General features: G+C 45.0%; 1 protein-coding gene across 1 annotated transcript in view; it reads left to right on the forward strand.

Annotated features, from left to right (window-relative positions):
• PTGER4 (prostaglandin E receptor 4) overlaps positions 1 to 16908 on the forward strand; it is a 31441-nt gene extending 14533 nt beyond the window's left edge. Inside the window, exon 2 of the mRNA XM_068250863.1 lies at positions 13805 to 16908. Coding sequence (XP_068106964.1) covers positions 13805 to 14401 — 597 coding nt within the window. The 3' untranslated portion in view covers positions 14402 to 16908. The remainder of the gene's footprint in view (positions 1 to 13804) is intronic.
• The last annotated feature ends 1213 nt before the right edge of the window (positions 16909 to 18121 follow it).

The following is an 18121-nucleotide window of genomic DNA, read 5'->3' on the forward strand; positions in this document are numbered from 1 at the left end:
CTCCTTGCGGACAAATATTAACCCAGCCGGATGATAAGAGAGCTGGATAATGATAGTCCCATTTACTGATGTGATTAATACAAGTGAAATAACTGGCCGGCGATATGGTGCCTCTGATAGGAGCAGCACATGTTGCTGGCGCTGTGTTTACCCACATAGCCTGCCAGCTGTGACAGCTGTGTCAATCTGTCTCTTTGTCAGGGAGCAGGGCAGAGGCGAGGGCTCGGGGCCTGCAGGAATACTCAATAATCAGGCAGGGCTCAGGAGAAAATACAATTTATGTGTTGATGGCTGTGCTGAGCCGAGGACACCTCAAGGGAAAGGTTAACATTTAACTGTGAATATCTGGAATTAAATGGACGTTGGCGTGGCACGGCCCCTACCAGCCTGTTCTCAGCAGAGCTTTCTTCCATGACTACTGGATCTCTTTGGGCCATGGCAAAACATCACAGTGCCTCCTCAGTAGCAATACAGCTGATAGCTCAGTATGGATTTTTCTCCTGAGTTTTCTCCTAGGAGATAATGTTTCATCTTTAGAAGAACTTTTCAGTACTTTGCTATTGAAAAAGTTCAAAAAGTAGATAAAAAAGTACTATCGAAGTTATCGTGAGTATTTTCTTGCTTGCTAGTGGTTTAAAAGGCATTTTATGACAAGGTGGGAAACTATCACCTAGGAGAAAAAGTGAATTGCCTATAGGCCAGTGTGTCTCCTCCAGGTCCCTGCTGGTGAGATCCATGTAAAGGTGAGTGCACATGACCAACTGATGTGGCCTGTCAGGGTATCAGGAGCTAATCCCCTTGGGGAACATGGCTGGGCCGGGCTGCACACACGATGCGCTGTGTTGCTATGTGGGGAGGGGGCGGGAGGACAACGGAGGGACGACGGGCAGCGCATGCGTGACCTTACGCGGCGGACAAGGAAGCGGCGCAAACAATGGGATTGATGGAGGATCGCTGTTGCTGGGGGTTGAATAGATCTGCACGGCGAATCTCTTGTGGGTTGGGGATAGCCAGCTGTCGTACGCACACCAATGTACAGTATAGGTATAGTAAGTGTATTCGATGCTGAAACCAGAAAAATTACCATAAATGTGATTATCCTGAATAACTGACTGCATTCTACAATATGTCACGGCCTCTTTTAAGGAATCTGAACTAAGAGAGTGTCACTTGACTGGTTGCAGTGCTTGTAAACAGGGCTGTGGAGTCGGTACAAAAATCATCAGACTCCTCAGTTTATGAAACCTCCAACTCCGACTCCAGGTACCCAAAATTGCTCCGACTCCAAATCCACAGCCCTGCTTGTAAAACCCCTTTCCACTTTTTTATGCTACAGTCCCACTGTCTTGTATCCCACCACAATACAGTGATTGGCAACTGTACCACCAGGTGGCAACTTGGGTATTGTAGGTTTAGAGCTGGACTGAGGTGGACTCATGTAACAGCTTTCCAAATCGTTCTGGGGATATTTCAGAGCCGCCGGAAGCAAGGGAGGATCTGATAGCGGGATTAAACTCTGACATAATATTCAATAAAAACATGTTTTCCTACTTTTTATTACTCATACAATTACCATATTTGCTTTTGTGCACAAGTAATATTATTCATTTACAAATTACAAGTTCCCAAAGTACAGTTTATGTGCTCTGAAAGCTGCCATTGTATTTTATTGCACAGCTGCTGTATTTATATATCTAATGCCTGGTACACACCATGCAATTTCCCATCAGAGTTCGGGTAGATTCGATTATTTCCGACAGGTCCGATCTGATTTCCGATTGTTTTTCTGATCGATTTTCCTATCACTTCTATACAAAATCAATAAGAAAAATGATCAGAAATCAGATCGGAGCTGTCAGAATTAATCGATTCAACCCGTCTATCAGACAGGAAATTGCTCAGTGTGTACCAGGCATATATGTACCCAGTGAGAGTTCTCTGCTGTTTTTCCCTTGTACTATCTGTGCAAGCTGATACACTGCACAGCAATGTTTACTAATAGTAGCATCTAAGCTAAACAAGATAATGTTATCACTTGTGTTCATAAGCTTCCCACTGAAAAAGAAAGTACTTGGTTTAACTGTTTGAGTGCTGTTCTGCTACCATTTTTTTCTGGCAGTAAGTTTAATGCTGGGAACAAATTATGAGTTTTTACAGCAGATTTACTGGCCGATCGATTTCCATTCTCTTCTATGAGAAAAATGATCAGAAAAACGATCAAAATCAGATCAGACCTGTCAGAAATGATCGACTGAGCCATCTATCTGCCGAAAAACCTCATTGTGTATTCCCAGCATATGGCTGTAAATAATGTTTTAGAGCAAAGTAGAAATGCAGAGTTCCATACCACTTTAAACAGAACCTGTTAATTAGTTCTTTGTATTGGCCATAGGTGCATACAGTAAATAAGCTGTAGCAAGGAACCAAATGTCTGCCATAAATCTTACAAAACAGGTTTGTTCTTTAACAATACACATTGTTGCAATGCTGTTCTTTAGACAAAGGCCAGTGGATTTACATTAGCCTGAGTGCTGTTACCTCCAGGCGAGATGCTGGTTTCCCCTATACATTTGTATATATGGCTTAATTGTTTGTCTAGTTAGACATTCGGTTGTCAGGAGCTGGAAAAACCAAACTGTGTAGCCCTAAACAAGTCATATCTACTGTACAATCAGCAACTTACATGAGAGATACCTGCAGCCTCCGCCCATTGATGAGTTGATGGGGAAGCTTGCAGGACAAGCTGGACAGAACTGACCACAAGTCCCCTCTCACAAAAAGAAAGGAGTTTTAAGCAGTGTTGTATAAGAAAAACACCTGTCTCGGCCAATCTGCGCGGCTGCCAGGGAGATACGTAGAGGGCGCACTTCTTTTGCGCAGACTGGCTGAGGTTACAGGACTCGGTACTGAAGAGGGAGAAGATGGAGGACGGCGGTGTGGGAGCGATCTGTGCGCATGGGGCTGGAGGAAGCCCCGGGTAAGTAGAAAACTTTTAGTTAAACTCAGCTCTGGTTTCCTTTAAGATATGGAATAGTTGAGGCATACTTGCATGTAAGCACCGGCTGGTATGCTTTCCTTACTTTCAAGGGCGTCAACCGCTTTGATTGTTAGACCTGCGAATAATACCTTGATTCAGTCGGGGAGGGAGGGGCAGGAAAAAAGGGCACATGCGGCAAGTGGACTAAATAGGCGCCGCTATAGGTGCCAATAGTGGCTACTACAACAGGCAGCAGGGGGCACCAGAGAGTGGCAGGATGGACAAGGAGAGCCCGGACTCGGCAGCAGGTAGCTACAGCTGTCAGGGTGCCAGCAGGTGGCACATGGGCAGTAGCACTTCATGGGGCGTATCAGAGCCGGAGGGCTTCCACTTTACAACCTCACATATTTTACACTTTCATAGTAAAATATGGGTATTTAATACCAATGTTTTACTATTAACGTTACTGGACACCCAGGCACCCAGCAAGGGCACCAAAGCATCAAGCTAAACTGGTGCTGCATTTGCAAGCTGAAATGCAGGGAGATCAGGCAAGTGCTCTGCTGCTGGCCGCCTGTACAGCAGCCACCTTGCTCTCTGTGCACGTTTGCATTGCGGCCGGTGGCTATGGACTTGGGCAGCATTGGAGATGGAAAGGAAGAGGAAGCTTCTGCACTGGAGAGGAGCGGAGAAATGAGTGACACTGATGGCTGCTGCGGTGTGAAGGCGAGCTGGCTACCTATACTGAAGGGGGGATGGGAAAAAGAGCGATTAAGGGAGTCATCTGGCTACCTATACTGGGGGAAGGGAGGTGTCATCAGGCTACCTATACTAGAGGGAAGGGGTCATCTGGCTACCTATACTGGAGGGAAAGGGTCATCTGGCTACCTATACTGGGGGAAGGGAGGTGTCATCAGGCTACCTATACTAGAGGGAAGGGGTCATCTGGCTACCTATACTAGAGGGAAGGGGTCATCTGGCTACCTATACTAGAGGGAAGGGGTCATCTGGCTACCTATACTAGAGGGAAGGGGTCATCTGGCTACCTATACTAGAGGGAAGGGGTCATCTGGCTACCTATACTAGAGGGAAGGGGTCATCTGGCTACCTATACTAGAGGGAAGGGGTCATCTGGCTACCTATACTAGAGGGAAGGGGTCATCTGGCTACCTATACTAGAGGGAAGGGGTCATCTGGCTACCTATACGGGGGGAAGGGAGGGGTCATCTGGCTACCTATACTAGAGGGAAGGGGTCATCTGGCTACCTATACTGGAGGGAAAGGGTCATCTGGCTACCTATACTGGAGGGAAGAGTGAGGGGTCATCTCGCTACCTACACTGAAAGGGGGCGGTTGGTGACAGTGGCCTTGGGCAGTAAAGAGTACAAATCCGGCCCTGTGGACTCCCTTTTTTCCAGACGTTCTTTTTGCACCGGGGAGGGGGGAGTGGGCTGCCTTTTTTGGCCATTCTTCCCTCTGGATTGAGGTGTGTCAAGAAGCACAGCAGGCTGAGCTTGATAGAAGCAAGCATGTCTTTATTTTTTCAACCATGATAATGATGTACCTTGATAGTGTTGCTTGAAGCCTCTCTGCTTCTGTAGAAGTCGGTAATACTGGATGCAGAATTTCTAACAAGTCTAGACGAGAAAGTAGTTATGGAGCTGTTGATATGCAAATACTTCCTATGTATATGATGATTAGAGCCATACCATTCAAGCAGTAGCATGTAAATACAAATCCATTCTCTACCGTGACACACACTAGTTCTATTCACTCTATTATAGCTGATGTAAACTCTACCTCAAAGCGGACCTGAAGTTTCTCTCTGCTCTAAAAGATAAGCAACAGCATAATAACCTTTAAAGAAAAACATTTCTGTGTTACAGCTGATACAAATCCTGCAATAAATCTGCAGTGTGTCTACTTCCTGCTTTCAATGGAGCAGACATAGGGTTAACATCCTGTGTTTACTAATTAGCTGCTCTGCTGTGGCAGCCAGCTGACACAGCTGAGAGACCAAATTACAGTTGTGATTAGTCACAAATGAGGGGGGATTATACAGGCTAAACTAAATACATACAGGGTGCATTTCTCTATGGTTTCCTTCTGTCCTGTCCAAAAGTACAGGTCCACTTTAAAAGGGTTCTCAGGGGGGGCTTACCTGGGGTTGTAATGTCCCGCGCTGTCCTCCAACGATCCGCCGTTCCCCACCACCGGTCCCGGTCTCATCCAACTGTGGTGGCACGCTGAGTGCGAGCTCGCTCCCGCGCGCATCAACGGGAGCTTACTGCGCAGGCGCAATACAAGAAAACCTCATACCGCGCCCGCGCAGTATACTCCCGATGACGCGCTAGAGCGAACACTATTTGTTTTGTTAGACGAATAGCAGACCAGGACCTGCGTCAGGGAACAGCGGATCGTTGGAGAACCCCTTTAAGGATAAGGCTTTGCTGATGCGAGAGTGACAGTGCCTGGTGCTGCCACCAAAACCTGAAGAGGAAATCTTCAAATGACAGCATGAAAAATGTCTGGGCACCTTGAGGCCGCAAGTGATTGCTACTGAAGCGAGTCTTCCTGAAGCCAAGTTGCCGTCTCTGCAAGCTCTGATGGCGTCCCACTGCCTCCTTCAACAGTCAGGCCACTTTCACAGTTAGAAAATGTTCCAACACAGACTAACGCACAGCAATACTAAGTCTGTGCGACATTCACAGTGCACACGTTGCGTTTGTGTGTAACGTGTAGCGTTATTAGAAAGTGCTGCATGCTGTGCGTTTAGCAATGAATCTGCTGCGTTATTTGTGTTGCACATGCTCAGTAATGTTTTTTTATTTAAAACGCATTCGCCGTTTTCGTTCCATCACTGTGTGACGAAAACGGCGCACCAAGAGACGCATAATGAAAATTTTCAAGTTAAAGTCTATATGCGTTGCGTTAGGGCCACGTTGTGCGACCTTAACGTCGCACTGATACGCAACGTCCTACTGTGAAAGAGGCCTACGTTTTGAATCAGGAACCTAGAGATACATAAGAGTAAGCTTTTGACTCAGTCTGACGAAGGCTCATAAGCTGAAAGCTTACCCTTTTTTATCTCCAAGTTAGCCAATAAATGGTATCATCCTGGTTCAAAACTTCTTGCTTTAACTGATGGCTAACACGATGCAATATTCTACTCCTCCTTCCGTGATTCCTTTAGTATAGTAGATACACTGTAAAGCTACACACACATGCCTAATTACCGTTCATCCGTGATTGTTTTGGCTAACCGTTGAGGAACAACTGATGTACATACACAATACTTGGCTATCTGCCATGCTGCCTGTTCTGTTCTATGGAGCGCCCACTCCAGGAACTACAACAGCAATTGCAGTTGAGCTAACAGAGTCCAGCGTTTCGGATCACGGAATTAAGGGGCAACGGCATGGGACATCACCCAGCATCCGTCAGGCTTTTGTCATAGTTTGGTTGAAAAAAAGACATCATCTATCAAGTTCAACCAGAAAAAAACAAAACCATCCTGAACCTGCACATATCCTAGTTGATCCAGGGAAAGGTGAAAAACCTTTACGAGGCCTGGGCCAATTACCCTTGAAAGGGAAAAATCCCTTCCCGACTCCAAATGGCAGTCAGATAAATCCTTGGATCAACTCTCCCGGGAATTACCTAATAATTATAGCCGTGGATGCCCTTCAATGCAAGGAAAGCATCCAAGCCTCTTTAAATGCAGATATAGAGTTTGTCAGGCATTAGATGCCCAGTATGCATTTATTAACAGTAATAACCAGAGCAGGAATATATATTTCCTGAATTTACAACCTGATCTGGAAGCCCATCTGGGAGTGTAATTACATTTGTCTGTAATGCGTCTGTTATTCTGACTCCGTCATCTGCCCGTCTTATAGAAATATTCCAGCAGAAAACATCTCGCTGTGAATGGCGGAGGGGACTCCGCACACAATATAAACGGTTCGTATGGAATTTATGCAGAATTAGAATGACGCTGTTCACCGGCGAACGTGTTGGTAGCTTATGCTGGCTGTGCTCTTGCCAGTTCTGCTAGTGATTCCTCTTCTTCTGCCCCCCATCCCTCCCTCCTTAACAGAGAGGAAAATGCACCCAGGCGTCAGGTGCTCAGCGATTGTTCTGAAGTTGCCCAAAGCCACAAGCAGCCGCTCCTCTGTGGTGGATGGTAGACAACAGTCCATACTATTATCCTGTGTTGTGCTGCCTTAAGCACCAGTGAACGATGAGGTTTCTTAACACAGGCACAAGCACTTCTGTTTCCTGAATTGTTCTGCAAGGAAAGCCCTAGTTCCGCAACACAAACTGCCACTTCATAGAAAGGGTGACATGGGGGATTACAGCAAACCTGAAGCTAAAATAAACTTATGAGACAAGAAGTGTAGTACAGCTAAGAAATGTAACATTAGTAGCAAAGAAAAATGTCTCAGATTGTTTTCAAGTACAGGAAGATTTTAAGTTGTTATCTATGCAGAAGAGCTTCTCTGAGCTATTTGACCGAACTTGGTCCAGTACAGTCCGGTTTTCTGAAGCACTTGAACAGCCAAGAAACGTAAGAGCCAGCTTGATACAAGGTTTTACTGCAGGAACATTCAAAAGGTCATTATTTCTGCATAGTTTAACCACTTGAGGACCGCGGTGTTAAACCTACTAAAGACCAGGCCATTTTTCTTCTATTGGGCCACTGCAGCTTTAAGGGCTTTCAGCACACAAGTGATCCCTCCCCCTCCTCTCCTTTCCTCCCTACCAACAGAGCTTTCTTGGAGGGATCTGATCGCTGCCCCCAATGTTTGTTTGTTTTTTTATAAATATTTTTCTTATTTATTTTAAATTGCTATTTCTTTAATAATTTTCCCTCCCTCCCTCCCCCAGTCAGCCTATCACCGCCGATCACTTCTGTGTCTCCCAGGGGGACAGGCGTGTCACACGGCTGTCCCCAGTACAGCGCTGCCTTAGACAGTCTCCGAGCGGCGATCACCGCCGGGAGACTGAAGGTGGAGCGGAGCTCCGCCTTCCAAGCGGAGATGCGCGCGCATCAGTGTGCGCTCTCCTGCTAGTCCCATAGAAGGCCGTTCACGCCAATCATCGTGAAGCGTTCCTGGGGCTGCCGCCATGTTCACGCCAACTGGCGTGAAACGGTCGGAAAGAAGTTAATAGCTTAAAAGACAGAGTGTGGTTTTAAAACTGCAACTCTGACAGAATGATGCAATGTTATTGAAAAAAAAGCTATATAACTGAAAATAAAAAAGAGACTCTTTTCTTTGCTACTAATGTTCTATTCATTATCCATACTACACATACAATGCATTATATCATAAGGATTTTTGCTTTAGGTTTGCTTTAAAGTGTACCTGAAGGGGGACAAGTGCCCAATTTGGGTACTTGGCTCAGTAGAGGGAAGCCTCATGGTCCCCCAGAGGCTTCCCCCATTTCCCTACACCTCCCCCTTCCAGCACTGGGACCCCGAAGCTTTGTCAATGGAGCACGGCCACACTGGAGGCTGCCATATTTATTACTTTTTAAACAATGCAGATTGCCTGGCTGCCCTGCTGATCCTCTGCCTCTAATAGCCATAGACCCAGAACAAGCATGCAGCAGATCAGGTGTTTCTGACAGAACTATTCTTCTCACTTCAGCTGTCCTTTAAAGGCTCTACACCAGCAGGTCTGGATGGACACCTTGTTCACAAGGTTGTAAGGACATGACTGTACGTCTCTCTACTGCCCTGTCCCTCACTGAGGGTGAAATGACTGTTTAGCCATGGAAGTGAAATGTGAATACCTTTGTAAGAAATCGCTGCTATTTTGCCCTAAAATTCCCTGATGGATCAAATATCTCATCATATCCTCAGGCATGTGGTCTTCAGGGACCTGGGCCAGAACTGACCAGGCCATCCATCTAGATCAGCTGAGGTCATAAAAGTCAGAGGACAGAAGGGTGAACTGTGATCTTTTGCCGCCAGATGGAATTTCAAAGATGTGAAGAGTATCTAGAGACTGGAGGAGCAGCCAGGACTCCACCATGGTATCTGTAACCCACAAGAGCTGCTCCTTATCACAGCCATTAATTAACATTCCTCAGCTTGCCAGTTTCCATTCCAGGCACAGAGATACATGCCATACAAGTGAAGCTTCCCAACCGAGGGATATACTCACTATTGGCCCGTGAAACGTATGCGCAAAGACAGCGCATGTAAAGTTCCCAGCATATTATGCTATTATTATTAAGTATTTATGTCAATATTATGCCAACATCATACAGACAGAGTATATTGTCTTGCAACTTAACTGTCCCTCAGGGCTTGTTCACACTGCAGACGTTTTCGTTTTTTTTTTCCGGCTGCGTGCGGTTTTTAAAGACGCCCCTCGACCAAGTGGCCAATGAATGTCTATGAGAAGGTTCATATCAGCGCGGGTCGTGCTCTGTGCGGCTAGGAAAGCGGTGCGTGTTCCATTTTCAGGGTGATTCCGTCTTAATAGAAGGTATAGGAGAATCGGCGAATGCGTTCAAACACGCGCAATAAGGCGATTGTGCTCGCGTTTTTAAGAATAAATACATTGTATTTATTCTTTTCCGGGTCAAAGAGTTCACTTCCTGACTTGCATCAAGGAGCGATATACAAAACCGCTCGGAAAAAAACGCTTAGAAAACCGCTAAGTACAAAAACGGATTGCCCACCCAAGCACCGCGAATCGGAAAAAAAAGTCGCCTCAAAAAAACGCAGCCCGACGCAGATGGACACGCAAACGGAACGCAATGTGAGCAAGGCCTCAAAGGGGCTCACAATCTAATCCCTTCCATAGCCTATCCATTCTAATCTCCAATCTAATCCCTTCCATGTCTATGTATGTATTGTGCAGTGCATATGTCGTAGTCTAGGGCCAATTTAGGGGGAAGTCAATTAAATACAGTATATTTATTTATTCACTTATTTATAAAGCGCCATCATATTATGCAGCACTGGACGTTAGTTAAGGTCACAGACAATATTTAGGGGTGAGATACAGCGATAAGACAATACATATATGTTTTTGGGATGTGGGAGGAAACCTGCGTTCCTGGAGGAAACCCACGCAGACTCAGGGAGAACATACAATTTCCTTGCAGATAGTGCCCTGGCTGAGATTTGAACTCGGGGACCCAGCGCAGCAAGGAAGGAGAGATAACCACTACGCCACTGTGCTGCCCAATGCATGCAATGTAAATTACACATTACGCAGTTTGTGTAACAGGCATTACATACACAATGCATACATTACTTGTATAACATGCATTGCATTGCACACGTCACACAAGCACCATGTGTGTAATGTGAATGACGCATGATATACAAACTGCGTAACATGCATTACGTGCTCTATGTAACGCCCAGTTCAACTTATAAGGTAGCTCAGTAGGCGCCATGTCAATGTCATAGATCATATTCTCACCTTGCAGCACTGGGGTCCCTGGTTTAAAGAGGACATTTTAAACCAGGAATGAACTTATTCCTAATCAGTAGCTGATACCCTCTTTCCCAATGAGAAAACTTTACCTTTCTCAGCTAGATCATCAGGGTGCTCTGTATGGCTGATATTGTGGTGAAACCCCTCCCACAGTGTGATGTCATGACCAAGGTTCTGACCGTTTGCTGTCTGTGAACCTCGTTGCATTGTGGGAAATAATGGCTTTTTACACCTGCCAAGCCAGCAGTATCTCCCTCTGTGCATAGAACTCTCAGTAACAAACATTCCGTACAGATCACCTGGCAGAACTAAAGATGTCACCACCAAAAGATACGTTTCAGAATGTAAATCAGGGAGAGGAGAGATTTTACAATGGGCAAACACTGACTAAATCATCTATAAGGGCCTATTCACACTTAGAAACGCAAAACGCCGGCGATTTTTGCCAGTGTTTTGCAGGAGTGATTTTTCTGCAATTTCATGCGGAAAAATCCCTGAACACTGTGGCGATTTTTCCGTGATCGCGTTTAGCGCTTCTATAGCACTGAAACGCGATCGCCGGGAAATGGCCTGAAAATGGTGCAGGCTACGCGTTTGCGTTTAGCGTTTTTGGGCGATTTGCGGCGATTAGCGTAAATCGCCCAAGTAAGAACATGCCTATAGGGTTTCATTACACTAGCGCTTTTAAAAAGCGCCAGCGTTTCAGCGTTTTGCCGAAATCGCGGCAAAACGCTCTAGTGTGAATGGGCGCTCAATGAATATTGTAAAAAAAAAAAAAGTAATTTTATTCTTTATGCTATTTTCACTACCAGGGCCGGCCCGCTCATGAGGCGGGGTGAAACTTTTGCCTCAGGCGGCAAAATTCCAGGGGCGGCACCCGCCCGTCCGTGGGTGCGGGGAGCCGGCCGCCGAGCTGGAGGGGTCGCTGGCAGGACGGGGGTATTGGGCCTAGCGGCGGGGAGGGGGGTCGGACCCCCCCTCCCTCGCCTGGGTCCCCCGTGCTCCTCTCCCCTCCAGCCTTAAATACAAGCAGCCGCTATGTGTAAGAGGCACGGGCGGGTAGGACTCACCTCTTCCTCGTTCCAAGCGTGCGCTCCACTGACGTCACTTCCTGCAGCGTTGCGGAATTTTTTTTTTTTTGCCTCAGGCGGCAAATAGTCTAGGGCCGGCCCTGTTCACTACAGTTCCTCTTTAAATCTAGGCCAGGTTTTAATGTGTTGAGCGGTCAGCGTGTATATATGACATCCGCACTGAGGCAGCGACGGCGGAAGTAATTGGAGTGAATGGGCGACGCAGAAATTTCATCAACAGGAGTGCGGACCGACAGGAATCTCAGTGATGCACTTCCTGCCCAGGGAGAGCGTCACTGAGCCGGGGGAAGTACTATGCATATGACCCTGTCGACGCGCGCTCTACCGCAGGATCATATGTCAATTTTTGCGATGCAGCAGGAGCATTGCATCCCCACCACAACGCAAAAAATAAGTGTTAAACTGGCCTTTAAAACAGCAATTGTAAAACTAGTAAGCTGTACGATTTGCTACAAATCTGTTAGTCTGGCTCTATATTCTTGGCTTACAAGGACAGGTCTAGAATCATATATTCTAGATTCTCTCATGGAGGTGAAAGTTACACAGACTTTTTGTTCTAAAAAGTCAAATTCACGCCTTGCAAAACTTTCTGAGTGGAAATACATAGACGCATAGTAACTGCAGACTGTGGGCGTCAGTAATATGCATAACAAGCAGGATGCAAAGGTTTGGAGCTTGCACGGGATTCTTATCTGTAAGCAAACATCCTTGAGATGGGTGGAGTGTGATAAGTGATATTTTCTCACTTCTGTTTGTGTAGGGCATTGGATGTATAGTCACATTGCGAAGTACATTGCAGCAGAGCCCACGTGCATCACTCCCCGCAATGATCACTTTCATTTAATTAAAATGCTATATTTTCCATGCCTTGATTGTACAGAAACTGGCTTGGAGGAGGCGCCACCTACTGGTCAGAGCAAGATATCACAGTCATTTGGCAGCTGCATTGACTACAGTTTCGTATCTCTAGAGATTTACAGGAAACGTATTGGACCATGTTAGACATAAGTAAAAGCAGAAAGTTTTAAAATCAGGATGATACCATTTGTTGGCTAACTTAAAAAAATATAAGAGTAAGCTTTCCACTAATAATCCTCCTTCGGACTCAACTCCTGTCTCCTGGGTCTGAAGAAGGCTTATTACAATAACATTTCTATAGCGCTTTTCTCCTATAGGTCTCAAAGCGCTTATTAGCCACAAGCCTACTCTTGTTTTAAGTTAGCCAATAAACGGTATCATCCTTTCTCAAAACACCTTAAGGCTCGTACCCACGTCCAATAAAAGTGCACGGCCAACCCGACTACATTACCGACCGCACCAACCAACTGAATGACCAGTAACTAGCGAGGATCGCTTGATGCCAGATACATGTGCTTGCCGGTTGCTTGAGCAGCTGGCCAAAAAAGTAATCCCCCCCCATCTAATACTTACCGAACCTCCAGAGATGTCTTGTAGTCTTCCTGCAGCTCCTAACGACATTGGGTCGGGTGGCATGCCAGCTTCCATGCACGGATGCCGGAAAGCCACTAGGAGCTGCAGGAAGTCTACAAGGTGTCGCTGGAGGCTCGATAAGTATTTAATGCCTCCAAATCTGCCCCAATTTACCCCCCCCCCCCCCCCAGACACACACACACACACAAAACAGTCCCAGTTATTCCTCAGGCATGCCTGCTAGTTGAGACTTCTGGTTGCCTGAGTTCTGAACAACAGGAACGTTGCTGTATCTAAACGCTTCTCCATGTTTTCAGGTACCAATTTTTTTTTCATTTCCTGTAAGATTTAGCCACAATTTTTTTTCCTCGGTCTGATTGGTGAATAAATCTTCGTCTGGTATTTCTTTAGTACTTAAAAGACATGCCTAGAGCCTCTTTCCATTCATCTATATTTAGAGCGCAGACGGGATTCCGCCCAAGTTGAAAAGGTGATCTTATTTCATCCCGTTGGGATAAATGGTGTGTTTGGTCTATGGCAAATAAAGTCAGCCAAGCAGATGGTTATGCGTCATGCCAGTCAATATTGTAAAGTTGAAAACACCCATAAAATAAAGCCAACTTGTACGCATTCCATAGGTTGTGTATATAACGTATATGGATGGTTTTGCTCCAGAGATAATGGTCCGTCACACCGTATAAGTAAATATAAAGCATGTGCGCATTATCTTTATTCTTTTCCCTCATCAGTAATCAAAAGCATGATGTTGTTTTTTCCTTTGCTAGAGTCTACATCTGCTCTTTTTAGAAGATTAATTTGTGCTATCTTTATGTCTTCTCCAGGTACAAGTGTTCATCAACCAGCTCTACCAGCCACCCGTAGAGAAAGATATATCCAAAAACATGGATCTCAAAGCCATTCGGATTGCCTCCGTCAATCCCATCTTGGATCCGTGGATCTATATCCTGCTTCGGAAGACTGTACTGAGCAAAGTTATTGAGAAGATCAAGTGTCTCTTCTGTAAAATCGGAGGTGGCAGGCGTCCACACTCTGCAGGAAGTTTCAATTGCACAGACGGGAGGAGGGCGTCTTCAGGATTGTCTAGCCATTCCCCATCTTTTGTTTCTAGAGAGCTACGGGAAGTTAGTTCAACATCCCAGACTTTACTTTACCCTCTCGAACTGAGTGACGGTAGCTTTAGAGGGAGCACCATCTTACCAGGAGCCACCATGTCTATTAATCTTCCTGGAGCCACAGACAGGACGTTACGTGGTTCCGACCAGTCAGTGTCATCCCAAGGACCAGAATCTGAGCAGGTACTGCTTGTGGATGAGACTCAACCAAAGAGAGTCACTCAGAATGGCAACTCTCCCAAGGGAAACCCACTTCACGTCACTTTTCCTGATGAAACATTAAATGTATCAGAGAAATGTATCTAATGACTTCAGGTAGTCTGGTTTCACAACCAGCTTTTAGTAAAATATGCTATTAGCTGATGGTATAAAGCCAACATGCCATTTAAGAGGACGCCGTCCTGATGCAAGATCTCCTGGTCTTCACAAAGTGGTACTCTGCTTTCAGTTGTTCCTAAGGTGTTTAAAGAGCGGATGGGAAGCAGCACATAGGAGTAGACAATGTTCAGGTTATTGAAACCATTAATTCTATTCTTGGTAGTTTGTCATGTTCCACTGGCACTTTTGAAGACTGAGCAGGCCAACTTTCTTCGGAAGTTGCCTTTCTTTGAGGGACAGAAGATCAAGTGTCTTATAAACCTATTGACACCTTTTCTTGGACAAATCAGATTTTTGTCCGACAGATGATGAATGTTGTGTTTAGCTAAGCTTTAAATAATGTGAAATTTTTATGGATGGCTATATATGTGTGGAATCTGTAATGTATTTATTGTCTTCTCTGTGAGAAGGGTATCAGTTTTCAATGTCTACTAAATGTTAAAAACGGCAGGATCTTTTTTTTTTGTTAAGATTCCGCCAGACAGCTTTTAATTGAATGTTGTAATACAGATTTGCACTAGATTGACCTTTATCAACAACCTATGGATTGACAGTTACGGCCAGTTAGTGGAGTTCGTAAGTGTCAACACTGTACTATGACATTTTCTCTGCATAGACAGTAGAGGTGACATCATTTTGAAATAAAGGACAGCTTTACCCATTGTTATACAAAACGTGACAAGCCAGATGATCATTCAATCGACCAACGAACGTTTCGGGTCCCCGGCAGTCCCATTTGTCAAAGTTTCCGACAGTGATCACTGTGATCCTTTTGTCAGATACCTTGACAAAAGGTACCCACCGTGGCCCCAAAACATTTGTTGGTCGATTGAATGGACATCTGGCTTGTCACGTTATGCATAAATAACTGAAATTGCTGAGTGTGCGGACCTTTTGCTTTGATCATTGTGGGCCCAGCACCTCGACTACCATATGGTGGGCGACTCTCTCATGGAACCTGTTGTTATTCATGTTGTACAGTTTGTATTAGTTAAGTACTTACCGCTACTTATGAAGCTAGGGCAAAAGTTTCAAAGATGAACTCTGGGTAAATATAATAAAACATCCATTTAATCCAGTTATTTGATTTATATCCAAGCATAAGTACCTGAATAAGCCATTGCACTAGACTTGTATTGTCCTCTTAGCAGACGGGGGAGGAGATGGGGGTAGCAAAGTTCTGCCAAATTTACATGGAGGGGTTCCTTACCGCAAGAGAAACAATAATGATAATTTATATTAAGAGTAAAAGTCTCTGGATCCTAATGTGGCTTCCCATGGCGTTCCTGAGTCCCCCACTGCCGCTCATGGACCCTCTAAAGTTTACCTACAAGGGCTTGTCAGTAATCTGATCGGGCCCCGCTCCTTAAGCATGAGCGCAGAGGTATTGCACCTGCCTGAGTATGGCCACGCCTGCACAGTAAGCTGAAGCCACTTGTGCATGTTTGGCTGCGCTGGTGCTAGAAGAAGAGCATGGCCCCGATCAGCTGGAGGATCCCAGGCAGCAGCCGAGGACCGGAAAATAGAGTGGGAAGCCTCTAGAGGATCCGCAGGCTTCCCTCTCCTTAGGCAAGCATGTCTTTCGGAACCCGAGCTGTGGATTGGGTTCTTATTAATCATCTGAGGTTTGTCAGTCAGTGAAGACCTATGTCCACCAAAAAAGTTAGTGCAGTTATGTCTTTGAACGATATAATTGTGGTGTGACAGGAGCACACTGCTCTCACCTTTCTACAAATACCTATTGAACTTTAGAACGGAAGTCTGGTCAACCTCAAGCAGACATTTTGGAGAACATCTCAGCAGTCAGCACTGTGCTAAGTGAGTCAGCTTTATCTTATTATGCTCTTGTGTAGGATCTACTGATGTTAGCATTCAACATATCATATCAACACAAACATCTAGACTAGCGTCTGAAGCCTCAAGTGCAACTTACTGCCTAACTGTAAGAAGGACACTTATCAAGGGTTATGTAGGTTCTCGAATGGGTCACCACTTACGTGTTTGCTAAAATGACTATGTCAATAATAAAAGCCATAAACAAGAAAAGCAGATCTTTTCATTTTGTGAATAAGATTATGATGCCTTCAAAGATTCAAAAACCTGATAAAGGTACCAGAGATAATTTACTAAAGTATCCAACTTTAAAATAATTGTACATTCCCTCCCTCACATGCTCAGAGTGAGGAATAGTCCAAATGTGTTTCAAATGATGAGTGACTCTGATCTCCGGCAGTGCTGTGCAGTGTCATGTGTCACTAGCGAGGAAATGGCACGTGAGACGTACTTGTGCACATACTGTACCTATCTAGGACAACCAGACACAGAGATCCAATCACTGCAGCCCAGTTCCCCTTCCTCCATTCCATGCTGGCAATATCCTAAACTTTTGCAAGAAGTTGTTTTGGGTTGGACCAAGCACAATGAAAAAGAGGCGGCACACCTCTGGCTGCAAAACATTGCTTTGTATTGCGGAACAGAAGCTTCTGTTCCGCAATGCAAAGAAACATTTTGCAGCCAGTGGTGTGCCGCCTCTTTTCATTGTGGCTGGTTCCAGGACCATTTTGAGCAATACGGGCAAGGCCTGGCACCGGCAGTTTACCAGGTTTCATACACCTGAATAGCTGTTGCCGTTGTACCATACACGTGGTTGGTTTTGTGTTGGACCTCTGTTCAAATGCAGATATCACCACCAGTAGGAGACAAGTGCAAATGGGCTTTATAAGAAGTGATGATAATAGTCAAAGCTTGGTAATTGAGAACAGCCAATCACAATTAACTTAGTAGCCAAGATGCCTCCTAAATTGGACCCCAATTGGTTCTTGTGAGTTACTGCACTTTGTGCTGTATTGCCGAATAATCCCAAAAGTAGTATATACACTCACAGCAGTCATTTACAGTACAGGTTCCGCTTGCATTCAATCTTACCATTTGGTAAGATCCAGTAATCTGTAGTGCAAATCTTGCATTTATGGACTTTAGCTGTGCTTTAACACACTGGCATGCCATTCCCATTAGTTACACTGATATGACAAAATAATTCAAGTTAGTCTGCATGCACTCTGTCTCTGTGTGTGTTGAGTTGCTGAGAACAATCTGCACATGGAGGCTACTGATTGCAGGAGAAAATTTACAAGCAGGATGGTGGAAGAGGGAACAATTTTCAAACAGGGATCAAGACACAATGCAGCTAGTAGTTTACTATCAATATAAGCAAAATAAACTGCTTATATTGTACGTACTGTAATTGGCATGCCTGTATCTTAAAATGTGGCTACTATTAAAAATGCAGATATTTTCCAGTAATTATCAAGACCCCATTTTAATACATTTTAATCACATTTTAAAATAAGTGCACTGACAGCTTAAAGTGTACCCGAGGTGACATATGACATGATGACATCAAAACATATTAATAACCAGGCTTTTTCTCTTTTTTGATTTTGTTGTCTGAAAGTGTTAATTTTCAGGCATGGAAGTGACAGCTTCTGTCTTGTCATTACCTTGCTGGGAATATGGTAAACTTCACTGATAAGCAAATTACAGCCATAAAGGTTTTCCTGGCAAAATACAACTTCTGAGAGCAGGGGGGATAAAAAAATATGTCAGTAGTTAATATATTTTCACTCTGGGACTCTTAATAGGCTGCCA

The sequence above is a fragment of the Hyperolius riggenbachi genome, chromosome 1 (assembly GCF_040937935.1).
Source record: "Hyperolius riggenbachi isolate aHypRig1 chromosome 1, aHypRig1.pri, whole genome shotgun sequence".
Taxonomy (NCBI): domain Eukaryota; kingdom Metazoa; phylum Chordata; class Amphibia; order Anura; family Hyperoliidae; genus Hyperolius; species Hyperolius riggenbachi.